Raw genomic sequence first — 13,292 nt, forward strand, 5'->3', positions numbered from 1 at the left:
GGGAGAAATTTGATTGTTTTTTATATTGGCAACGAGACAATGCCAATATCTCTCATTTCCTCAGAATAAGTCTAGCCTTACAGGTAGGTTGGTATTATTAATCATATTTTTTGACAGGCGTGTCAGAAAAAACTGACAATTTTTGTATTTTCTGTGAATGCAATGTTTTGAGAGAGATACATAATTCAAAATGATTTTTTTTTTCCCTTCTGAGGACATTTAAGATCGGTGGACATTTAAAAGTCTTGTTAAATTACATTTGTTTTGGTTGGCAAATGTTTTCATACATAAAACTCCATGTAAAGTCATTAAGAAATGGAATCGTACCTGTAATTACTCAGTTTGCTTAAACACAAACTGTTTTTTAAATGATATTTAATCCTTTTAATTCAGGCTAGAAAGCAGAGGAAACTCTACAAACATCTGAAAAAAGAAATTGGAAACTCGCAAAATATGGTTTACCGAGTGAAAGCCGGTTTTGTAAGGGACCGACCGCTGACAGCACCTGATTTATCTATGTACCAGAGGAGCCGGAAAATGAAAGAGAAACTGGAGATGACAACCAAATCTGCGTATGACAAGATAACACATCGGATTAACAGTGCCAGATCACGATGTAAGAATTTTATCTATTGATACCCGCTGATATTCTATTTATACAAGTCTGCATTAGAGAAAAAAATTTGCACTTTTCAATTATTGGTGTAGTAGGACTTGACAAAATCAATTTATACAAAGTTTTTTTTTGTTTTGATTGTTTGTTTCTTAAATAAGTCACAGTTTTTGCCATAATACAGATTGTTCCTTAAAACATCATATATGATAAAGCTTATGGATATAGCCATTTTTGAGTATCAGTAATATAACCAATGATTATTTATGTCTAACCACCAACTATTACATGAAGTACATGTACACTTGTAATTATATATTTTCAATGGGAATTCCTTCAGAGAACTCAATACTATATGTGTTTTTATTTAAGCAGTATTCATATTTTAGCAGTCTTTTATGTAGTGCTTATTCATGATCAACAGAATATACATGATGAATGTTAATGATGATGATGCTAATTAGGATTTGATAATTACTCCAAGAATTGCAAGTCTGTACATTTTGATGTACATATTCAGTAAATGTCTGTGAAAAATTCTGAGATTGACAAACCAAAACGATATGTCCATGCACTCGTAAAAGGTGTACAAATAATGAAATGGATTAGTTGATAAAGTATTAGAAGAATTTAATTATAAGGATATCATATGTATCTTAGCAGGTGGAGAGGACAGCCCCCTGTGTGATACCTCAGATCGTCCTCAGTACATCCGTCCCCCAGAGAGAACGGTCACACCCATTGTCTCTGAGGAGGAAATTCAGGAGACTCAGCTCAAGAAAGACAACCTGGTGTTTGATATAGAAACTGTGGTATGTGTAGAAGATGATTCCTTAAATGTTATGCAAATAGATTCTTTATAGTAAATGTAGTAAATGATAGAATAACTGCACAGTATTTCTGGGCAGAAATAAGCAGTAAATGCAGTACAAAGGGCAGTAACTCTTACCGGTATTCCTCCATATTGAAGAATTGTATGTTTGGAAGAAATTTAAGTTTATTGAGTTTATAGGTTTATAAGAATATGTATAACCAATAATTAAATTGATTAATTTTCTTTCTCAGGAAAAAAGACATAGACTTCAAATGGAACAGACACTGGATTACTACATCCCTGGCATCATTGAGAAAATAGCTAAGAAAGAAGGTAATTCTTTTCTATTTCAAACATAATATACTAACACAAACTGTGCAACATACATTTCCTTGTTTTCAGTTGTACTTTATATAAACCTAATTATATTGTTCCAGCTGAAGAATCACATGTTGTTGTGGAGGATAAACCCAGCAGTCCAAGGAGGAAGACAACCAGTGAAGAAACCATCAATCACTTAGCTTACCCAGAATCCCATAATAATCAGTGTCACTCAAAGGCTTGTGATGCAAGGTCAGTGGAAACTAGATACTATACAGATACCTAAAGGATACTGTGAGATGTTGGAAGCAAATATGTTGGAAGCATTTGCTTCCATGTATCTCAGTCAATTGTTGTTAAGTTTACATGTTTTTTTTGTTTTTTTTTTTTTGCTTGGTTATTAAGATCTAATGGTTTTATGAAGAAAAAACTTGTGAGCTCTAGCTTCTTTGAAACATTGTTAAACATGAAGGTGTATGTATTTTCTGTCTGCAACTATGGTAATACATGAGGAAAAAGGAAGCTAAAATGATTTTTTTCTTATGCCAGGTATCGTGGATGGCATGAGGTGCAAACCAAGAAAGGAGGACATTTCATTCTAACTTCCCCGACATTTGAGAATTCTTACCAAGGCAGGCTTCATAAGAAATTACACTTGAGAACAAAAGTACAAGCGAAAAAAGTCACCTCTGAATTTGCATATCGATACACAAAATCAAGTGAAGTTAGAAAGAGGATTCAGGTTGCAGCCAGCCGTCCAAACACTGCCCCTGCTGTCATGCAGAATTCAGTGGAAGTAGAGGAACAGGAGGAAATCTCTGAAGAAAAGGACCTCTATCACACAGAATCTATACATACCGTCGACACAGGTTATGAATCTTGTGATGATAAAAGTCTTCCCAGCTCCAAGGCTAGTCTCACTCCTTCACAAGCTTGGGGTAGTGAGGGGGACAGTATTGTATCTAAGAGTCCTATTGAATACCACCTTCCACATGAGGCTGAAAATGAGGAAATGTCTTTTACCTCCAGGAGTACAGAAGATTACGACATGATTCAGCTAAAACCAAATGACAGAGACCAAGTGTCGCCCACCAGAAAGGTTCAAGATACAAGTGAGAGAGTTGGCAGTGTTTCTCTAGATAGTGCTAAAGTTCTAGTAGTGCCAAAGAAAGAGAAAATTTCCATAGACTCTGCACCCATTCCTCAAATGCAGCATTCAAAGCCAAAAGTGGTGGCTGTGGGAGGGATAGGAAAGATATCCCTGCTGGAGAGTATATCTGAACTAAAACAGTGGGAGGAAGAGACAGAAGAAAGAAAAGACTTAGATTCCATCAGACCAGAGAGCATGCCCAATCCTGATCTACAGATGGATCCTGGTCACAAGAAATTACCAGAGGGTGAGGAGAAAAGCATGGAAGACAACCTTAACCTGCTTAATCGCAGGTTGAGTGCTGATGGTGGAAATGACAGTAAGAGATACTCTAAGGCAATCAATGAGATGCCAGCCTTGACTATAGAGGAAAAAATTGAAAGGGAAAAACAAGCCAGAATAAAGAAGCAGAAGAGATTACAAGGCTCAAACCTTGAGAAAATGGGAGTAACTGTGTTTTCAAGGAAACTGAGTTTGAAATCTACTTCCGTACAACATACAACATCCACTTCTTCTGTGGACTCTTCAGATCCACAGAACAGCCAAACAAATCTTAACCCACATCTACAAAGGAAAAATCAATCCAAAAGTGGGGATAACAGTGTCACAACTACTCCTAGAAGCCATAGACCTAGCTTTGGATGCAAGAACCATACTGAAACAGCCAGCATAATCACCAAAGAGAAGACAACCAGACCTCATTCAAATTCATCAAATACAACTGAAAAAGGTAAAAATAATAAAAATTCTAGTCTGCAACAGAATTATAAGAAATCTGTACGAAACAATGTCACCAGCACAACAGACTTTGAAAAAGAAAACTTCAATGTAAAAGATTCCAAGATAACCATAGGACAGCATGCAAAGAAAGCATCGGACAGCAGCAGGGGACAAAACTGTGGCAAGGGAAAGTATGATAGATTACTCAAGAGACTGGAGGGTAGTATATCAGAAGTGTTTGCTAATAAACTGGCAGCAGCTCCTCCAAAAGTCAAGTAAAGTTCCTAGTGCATCAGTACTAAATACTAGTGCATGAGTTCTCATGGGTATCATGGTGATAAGCTGGTAGCAGCTCTTCAAAAGTCATCTACTATATGTATAGTGCATCAATAGGCTTGTGCAAAAAAGCTAGAAGCAGCAGGTCAAAAGGTCAAGTCCTAGTGCATATGTACAGAATCCTAGTGCATCAGTACTCATGGGGATCATTACATAGTGCTTGTTTGTATTATAATTGTCACATATTTTGTGAATCATTGGTCCAGAAGTTGTTTTATAACTGATGTTTATATTTCCAATTTTTCATTATCTTCTTTAATTCATACACAGTTTTTTTAATGTGGCGGAAATTCCCAGATTTTGTTATTATAAATTTATGTACTTTTCATGTAATTTTAAAATTTACACTTTTTTTCAGTTGTACCAACGCATACAAAATGCAGTATATTAAAAGAAAAGGGATCTTTTATTGATAACAAATCAAATATTGGTGATAGCGATAGTGTTAATATCAATTAACAGGGTTTTTCTTAAGATTATCATGGGTTTGTTTACATTCTTTAAAGTACATAAAAATTTTCCTATATATTGAAAGCAATTTCTGTATGAAATCAAGAGAAAAATGTTATTTTTTTCTGTTAATTCTTTACTGAAAATTGTTGTTCATTTAACTAATTGTCTTGTGATATTTCTATGTGGTGCTAATTAAATCTACAAATCATTTGTACTTCTCTATTTATTTGTTTTGGTGCTTTTGCACTTTATTTCTACTCTCTCCACTATTACCTGAATTAATAGGTTTTAACCTGTGAACTTGAGACCTGAATTAATAGGTTTTAACCTGTGAACTTGACCTTGAGACCTGAATTAATAGGTTTTAACCTGTGAACTTGACTTTGAGACCTGAATTAATAGGTTTTAACCTGTGAACTTGACCTGAATTAATAGGTTTTAACCTGTGAATTTGACATTCAACACTTCATCTTTCTCACATTCAAAGTTGAACCAATTTTATCTTTAGGAGTGAAATTATTGTGAAAATTGTGCAATATATTTCAACCTTCAGTTGAAGGCTTTCAAAAAGTTTAGGAAATTTGAATTTATCCAGTGAAATACCGGTCAGCGTTACTTCAACTAAGATGCATCTCTCAACACTAAATTGGCCTAACTATTATCCATGGATTTATCAGCCTATTTTGGGAAACACCATTTTTGGGGAATTGGGAATAAATTATCGGCTATTTGATGAAATTGGAAAAAATTTTAAAATGTTACTTAAATCCTGTATTCAGGGGTAATTCATTTAACGTTTCAGTGTGAACCCTAATTTGGGCAACCAAACGACAATTAAATATGATCCATCTTCATCATACAAGATCAATTATGAATAATAGACTAATAAAAGTAAATTTGACTTCAATGAGTGTAAAGCATTTATACAACTTAGGGTAGTACATGTGTGTATGAGATTTCAATTTAGGTCATATAGTTTCTGTTTCTGGAGATTATAAACCTCCTGCAAAAAATTAAACTAAGTACACATTTTCTAAAAGTCCTCTTTTAATATGTATTAATGCATTGAAAATATATTTTTCTATCTGAAAGAATGCTTAAAGTCCTTCCCATTCACTCGCAGATCAATTGAGAAGGTGGAAATAACTTAATAAATCTATATAATTACACAGTATCATCTTTTATAGAAAAACGGAGGAAATTCGGATTAAAAGTTGGCGATGTTTAAATTACAGTGTTTTTAAACATGTGTTATGACTGTAGCTTTGATAAATTAGTTAAATAGATGAAAATTACACACAGTCTGACAATTTTACTTTGTGTTTTTTCAAGACAATTAAAAATAAAAGCATTGTTCACCAATTGGCAAAAAATACTGCCAAATTGGGAAAAAATGAACTAGTTTTAAATTGGGAATGGGGCCGAATTACGGCCCCTGAGAAGGTACTGATAAATCCCTGTTATCCATAGGTGTAACCGTGTCTGCTAGGTCGATCAGGGTTGAGCATAAACTCTCCAATATTACAGTATGAATTTAGCCAATTGAGACATTGCAATTGGAGAAAGGGATCGTGCATCCAAGATTTTATTCACTTTTCCATGCAGAAAAAGTTCTTTAAGTGTGTGTCATTGCTTTCAGTGAGGAATTACCTTGTTACATGACAGAACCGCCATTTTTGGTTAGCACATGTGTTTATTTTCGATCACCTAAATGTTTGTAAAGGTCTCATATATTTATAAGCGCTTATTCGACTAAGATGCATTCTAAAATTTAAAACCCACCAGTTCAGCTGAGAAAAATCCGGAAAAATATGTCGGAAAAAGACAGATTGGTGAAAATTAGGGTCGGCGGAATCGTAAACCAAACGAAAAAAAAAACTTTGGCCTTACTGTAATTGCACATCTTAATAACAATGTCTTATTTTAATGTTGTCATGAACAAAATGAGCAGGAACTTCAAAATAATCTCGCTTGCACTTTTGAGTTGTAAAGTGCAGGACAAAAAATCCAATGTCTAACACACAATTATTATGTTTTATTTGTAATCAGCACTTTTAACAAGAAAGATGAGTAGGAATGTATTAATGTATATTTGATCTCCAAAACAACAGCTTAAACACTGCACTTCTTCAAAATAGCACTGTAAAATCAACAAAAAGCAATCAATAACACCAGTTCCACACATTCATAAGGTATATAACTACACAGTTTATTATATTGTAGTCAGTTTATAAACTGAGTATTGATAAGAAAAACTGCAGATAAAAAAAATATTTTCCTATGGTCTAAGTTTCAAATTCCTCTATTGAATTGATTCAAAATGAATTCTGGTAAAAAAAAAAAAATAAAGTAAATATTTATCACAAATTGCATAGTACAAACTAAATGTGTACATATTTAGGGAATGTTGTACAATCTATAAAAAATAAAATGACTCAAATCAGTATAATAAATACAGTCAAACTTAGATATCTCAAACTTGAAGGGGCTGAGAAAAAATTCAGAAATAACCAAGGATTCTAGATATCAAGGTTCAAATACATAAGTACATGTACTGTCATTGGCTGGTGCTTCCAACTCATTCAACATACTCATGGTATTTGAAATATCGAAGTTCAACTGTATATAGTATTACATAAAGGTAAACATAATGAGGAATGTACTTTGCATAAATATGAAAAATATTGCCTGAATACCAAATAGATAAAAAAAAATGAAAATATAATGAGATTCACAAAAAATACATCACAGAAAACAATCTCATGGGTTGTAATTAGTATACACTTCAGTAATTTTAATTTCTACTTCCTAGATACATGTAATCATGATATCCTTAAAGGGGCCTGGACACAGTTGCATTGTTTACTTTTTAAATTTCTCTGTTTATTCAAAAAAAATAATAACTTCAGTTTAATGAATTGATCTTACATGAATATTCTTAAAATTCAAAGACAACAACATTCTTCATATCATCGCAACAAACATATGTCTTTGTAAACAGGGCATGAGCTCTGTTAGTGTTACCAGGTGTGTTCAATTTGTTTAGTCTGCTCACATCATTGCATGAGCATGGATTGACAATACTGGTGAGTTGGTTTTGCTCTCTCGCATTTCTTCTCTGAACTTTCTGGATTATATGTACAGTTTTCATATTTTTCATTAAAATAAATACACAAATTTCTACTTTTTTAAGTAAAATGGATAAAATTTACTTTGTGAAAGTGCAAGGATATGTGTAAATCAAATGCATCCAGAAATTCATAGTTTTATAATTTCCATTTAAAAGAAGTTTCTAAACATGCTTTGAATACATTTCGATGTGAAATGCTCTAGCAATTAACATATAAGCCATGATATTATTTAGAAAATTTTGGAAAATATGAGCTTCAAATCTGTGTCCAAGCCCCTTTAAAAGGAGTTCAGTAATAAAAATAATGCATATTTAAGTTAGATGGATATACGTATAAACTTAAAAGTACTTTTTGATTCCCACCAATGTCTGAATCCTAATTGGTGTGCATGTACAAGACTACATCTAAGCTAAGGAATGTTTAATTCAAACAAAAAAACACTGCTTTACTTTCAAATACATTAATTGCAATGGAATGTCAATAGTAGAAAATAAATACGAAAAAATGTGGAATGTTCGATACCAATACAATGCCAATTTCACAAGCTTAATATCTCTCAAAAAGTTTAATGAATATTTAAATCTAAACAAAAAAGATTCAATGATACATTTCGATTAAATCAATTTAGTATTACATGTATAACATGATTAAAAATACATGTATATATTACATGAAGCTATGTAAAATGAGATTCTTGGGGGGAAAGGTTCAAAATAAAAGTATAAATGTATGAAAATTGTTCATGACTTAAGTTTGAGATTCTTTGCAGAGATTTTGAGACAGTGTATATTTGACTTACTTTTCAGCCTTTTTTCTTTTAAAATGTATATTCAAAACAAATAGACAAATTCTTATCCAAAATCTAAACAAATTGCTGATATACACAAAACAAAATAAACATATAACTGTAGATCTTGTAGTGACCTTCAAGCAATGACCTTGAGTTTACGACCTATTTCTATAAATGCATCAACAGCACGGTCTACTTCTGCCTCAGAGTGGGCAGCTGATAGCTGTACTCGAATCCTAGCCTTACCTACAAAAGGAACAAGACTTAGTGTTAAAATTTTTTTTATATAATAAATATAATCTTTTTTTCTGTATTTAAGACATTAAGTTTTTTTTTAAAAAAAAAGTATTCCCTAGAATATATTACACACAGAAAACTTACCCTTCGGCACCACAGGGTAGCTGAATCCAATCACATAGATCCCCCTCTCTACAAATATTGTCAATAACATACAAAATAAATATAGAAAAAATATGTTAACTAATCCAGCAAAATAAATACATCTCTTTAAAATACCTAGCATTTCATCAGCAAATATGTTGGCAAGCCGTGCATCTCCTAGCATCACTGGACATATGGGATGTTCAGGATCGCCCTGTAACATAATAATACATACTGATAAAACATCACTGACAAATAATCCTCAAACAAAGCACTTTTTTTCTATTTCAAATGTGTATAAAACTACATGTAAATGTATATGATACAATTAAATGATTTGTTCTAAAAAGGAAACTCACGGAGAGATTGAATCCTGCATCTGACATACGAGAGCGGAATCGCTTTGTGTTACGTAGCACCTGCTGGGGAAGGTCGGTATTACTGGTGATCAAATCAATGGCCTGAAACACAATAGGATTGCTTATTAAACAGAAAACTTCAAAGAATTAACAAATCTCTTATGAATCGTAGCTCTACTTGTTTTGTACTAACAAGAAGATAATACAGGCAGATACATGTAAATGTATACATTCCCACAGAACCCCTCACCCTGGGGCCAGAAATTTCAAAATTTTGGAAGAGGCACCCTTGATCATCATAACCATGCACCTAATTTATCTTCTTTATATACAGGGAGAGAGGAGAAGATTTTTAAAGAATTTATGCATTTTCACTATATGATCAATAGAGCTCACCCTAACACCAGAACCCCTGACCTAGGGGCTATGAAATTCACAATTTTGGAAGATGCACCTTTCTTCATCATAACTATGTACTTAGTAAATCAGCTTAATGCCCAGGAGCAGAGAAGATTTTCAAAGAAATAATGCACTTTCATTATATGATCAATAGAGCCCCCTCCCACAGAGCCCCTAACCCTGGGGCCAGAAATTTCAAAATTTTGGAAGAGGCACCCTTAATCATCATAACCATGCACCTAATTTATCTTCTTTATATACAGGGGGAGAGGAGAAGATTTTTAAAGAATTTATGCATTTTCACTATATGATCAATAGCACCCCGTCCTAACACCAGAACCCCTGATCCAGGGGCCATTAAATTCACAATTTTGGAAGAGGCACCCTTGATCATCATAACCATGCATCTAGTTTATCTTCTTTATATACAAGGGGAGAGAATTCATTAGAGCCTTGCCCTAACACTAGAACCCCTGAGCCAGGGGCCATGCAATTCAGAATTTTAGAAGAGGCCCCCCTAAACATCATAACTATGTACATGTACTTACTTCATCGACTTAATACCCAGGAGCAGAGGAGAAGATTTTCAAAGAATTAATGCATTTTCACTAAATAATCATTAGCGCCCCACCCTAACACCAAAACCCCTGACCCAGGGGCCATGAAATTCACAGTTTTGGAAGAGGTAAACTTCCTAATATAACTATGCATTAATTTGTTTGCATATCAAGGAGCAGAGGAGAAGATATTTTAAGAAATAATGCATTTTCACTATATATTCAACAGAGCCTCACCCTAGCACCAAAACCCCTGACCCTGGGGCCATGAATTTCAAAATTTTGGTAAAGGGCTCAATGCTTATTACAATCATGCCAAAAGTTTGATTGCTTGACGTCCAGGAGTAAGGAAAAAGATTTTTTTAAAGATAGCACTAATTTTGATGATTTAAGCCCCATCCCCCATGCCCCAGGGGATCAGGGACCATGAAATTCACAAATTTTGTTCCCCTTTACCCATAGATGCCATATGCTAAAATTTGCTGAAATTGGTTCTGCTGTTTTAGAGAATAAGCTGAAAATGTTCAAATGTTAACACACGATGGACGACTGATGAGGGACGAAAACGGATAGTCACCTTAGTGACTCAGGTCAGGTGACCTAAAAATGTTTCTATATAAATCTATACTAAAATTAACAAGAGGCCCATGGGCCACAACGCTCACCTGAGTAACTTTGGCATTGCTGTTTTTCACTTGATTTCTCCCCTTGTAGTACCTATTGTGGCCCCACCCTACCCCCGTGGGTCATGATTTGAACAATTTAGAATCTACACTACCCCAAGATGCTTCCATTGAAGTTTCAGCTTTTCTGACCCAGTGGTTCTTGAGAAGAAGATTTTTAAAGATATTTTATACATATTTCAATGTAAAAATTGGATTCCCTATTGTGGCCCTGCCCCCCCCCCCCCCCCCCCCCCCCGGGTCATGATTTAAACAATTTAGAATATACACTACCCCAGGATGCTTTCACATAAGTTTCAGGTTTTCTGGCCCAGTGGTTCTTGAGAAGAAGATTTTAAAAGATATTTTCTACATATTTCAATCTAAAACTTGGATTCCTTATTGTGGCCCCGCCCTATCCCGGGGGTCATGATTTAAACAATTTAGAATCTACACTACCCCAAGATGCTTCCACATAAGTTTCAGCTCTTCTGGCCCAGTTGTTCTTGAGAAGAAGATTTTTTAATGACCCCACCCTATTTTTGTCTTTTCTTGATTATCTCCCCTTGGAAGGGGGCTTAGTCCTTCATTTTAACAATTTAAACTCCCCTTTACCCAAGGATGCTTTGTACTATGTTTGGTTAAAATTGGTTGGGTGGTCCTTGAGAAGAAGTTGAAAATGTGAAAAGTTTACAGACGGACGGACGACGGACAATGGGTGATCAGAAAAGCTCACTTGAGCTTTCAGCTTAGGTGAGCTAAAAAGTCTAACATTTCCCATGGTTTTTCTGAGCGGTCAAAAAAATCAATGTTGAACCGCTGAATGAAATACTGGACATTGGAACGACGTTTTTAACGTTACACAGTCACTGTATAGGCGGGATTAGCTACTAGTATATCTTTTCAATTATCGCAAATACGGAAGCCAGATATGTAAAATGTATGTAAAAATGAGAAGTAAATGTTTAACAAAACATTTATTGACTGTGTACTCGAGCAAAATAGGGTTTGTCAACCCCTTGAACCAATCTATTTGCATGAGGCCTAAGGGCCTCATGCAGGCAAAGAGTTTGGCTCTTGGGTCCGACAAATCTTATGTTGCCCTTGAATGTATACATGTTATAAGCCCTCTTTCTATTAGCTACTATATGGAAACACTGATCATCAGGGGAAGAAGATGTAGAGAATTATGTATCTTTTTGTAGCCTACTTGTATTCTACGCTTTAATGCAATCAGACCAAAATCATATATATAGAAAATTTTGCACTTTGAAAGAATTTTACAGAAATTCAGTTCTATTTTCAGTAACCATGGCAGCACAACTCAGCAAACTCAAAAACCAATATAAAGGTATTATCTATCTTGAAGTAATCTATAATTTGTATACCAAGATGAATTCTAATTGAACAAAAACTTTGGAGAAGTCTATATAGCATGTTAAAAACAAGAGGCCCATGGGCCACATCACTCACCTGAGCACATTGGCAAGGCAAAAGCACAAATCAGTTCAGTATTGAAAAGATTAGGGGGAGGAAGCTTGAATTTTTAACTACCTGATGGTGCTTCCATGTCAATATAACAAATGGCTTTGTTGTACTTGAGAAGATTTTTAAAAAATTTTCCCATATATTCCTTTGTAAAAATTTGATCCCCCATTGTGGCTCCTCCCTATCCCAGGGGTCATCATTTGAACAAACTTGAATCTACACTACCTGAGGATGCTTCCATATCAATATGACTAAACATAGCTTTTCTGTTCTTGAGAAGAAATTTTTTTCTATATGTTCTTATGTAAAACTTTCGATCCCCCTATTGGGCCCCACCCTACCCTCGGGGGTCATCATTTGAACAAAATTGAATTTACACTCCCTGAGGATGCTTCCATATCAAAATGACTAAACATGATTTTCAGTTCTTGAGAAGAAGATATTTTCCTATATGTTCCTATGTAAAATTTTCGATCCCCCATTATGGCCCATCCCTATCCCCTGGGGTCATCATTTTAACAAACTTGAATCTACACTACCAGAGGATGCTTCCATATCAAAATGACTAATCATGGCTTTGCAGTTCTTGATCAAAAGATATTTTCCTATATATTTCTATTTCAGACTTTTATCCTCCATTGTGGCCCCACGCTAACCCAGGGGGTCATGATTTGAACAAACTTGAATCTACACTACCTGAGGATACTTCCACATAAATATGATCAATCAGGGCTTTGCTGTTCCTGAGAAGAAAAATTTTAAAGATTTTTCCTATATATTTCTATGTAAAACTTTGATCCTCCATTGTGGCCCCGCCCTACCCTTGGGGGGTCAGGATTTGAACAAACTTGAATCTACACTACCTGAGGATGCTTTCATATAAATATGACCAATTAGGGCTTTGCTGTTATTGAGAAGAAGATTTTTAAAGATTTTTCCTATATACTTCTGTGTAAAACTTTGATCCTCCATTGTGGCCCTGCCCTACCCCCAGGGGTCATGATTTGGACAAATTTGAATCTACACTACCTGAGGATGCTTCCAAATAAATATGACCAATTAGGGCTTTGCTCTTCTTGAGAAGAGGATTTTTAAAGATTTTTCCTATACATTTCTAT

At 34.6% G+C, this 13,292-nt stretch overlaps 2 protein-coding genes across 2 annotated transcripts in view; one reads left to right on the forward strand and one right to left on the reverse strand.

Annotated features, from left to right (window-relative positions):
- Positions 1-3,945, forward strand: part of LOC133187048 (dynamin-binding protein-like) — a 59,239-nt gene extending 55,294 nt beyond the window's left edge. Inside the window, exons 26-30 of the mRNA XM_061322419.1 lie at positions 394-616; positions 1,274-1,425; positions 1,679-1,760; positions 1,865-2,000; positions 2,298-3,945. Coding sequence (XP_061178403.1) covers positions 394-616; positions 1,274-1,425; positions 1,679-1,760; positions 1,865-2,000; positions 2,298-3,897 — 2,193 coding nt within the window. The 3' untranslated portion in view covers positions 3,898-3,945. The remainder of the gene's footprint in view (positions 1-393; positions 617-1,273; positions 1,426-1,678; positions 1,761-1,864; positions 2,001-2,297) is intronic.
- Positions 3,946-8,027: 4,082 nt separating this feature from the next.
- Positions 8,028-13,292, reverse strand: part of LOC133187175 (2-amino-3-ketobutyrate coenzyme A ligase, mitochondrial-like) — a 30,666-nt gene continuing 25,401 nt past the window's right edge. The window contains exons 9-12 of the mRNA XM_061322537.1: positions 9,069-9,170; positions 8,845-8,923; positions 8,710-8,757; positions 8,028-8,574 (exon numbers count right to left, since the gene is read on the reverse strand). Of these exons, the coding sequence (XP_061178521.1) occupies positions 8,465-8,574; positions 8,710-8,757; positions 8,845-8,923; positions 9,069-9,170 (339 nt within the window). The 3' untranslated portion in view covers positions 8,028-8,464. The remainder of the gene's footprint in view (positions 8,575-8,709; positions 8,758-8,844; positions 8,924-9,068; positions 9,171-13,292) is intronic.

This window comes from Saccostrea echinata, unplaced genomic scaffold (genome assembly GCF_033153115.1).
Source record: "Saccostrea echinata isolate AGI-Se365-2 ecotype Australia unplaced genomic scaffold, CSIRO_AGI_Sech_v1 ptg000014l, whole genome shotgun sequence".
Taxonomy (NCBI): Eukaryota; Metazoa; Mollusca; class Bivalvia; order Ostreida; family Ostreidae; genus Saccostrea; species Saccostrea echinata.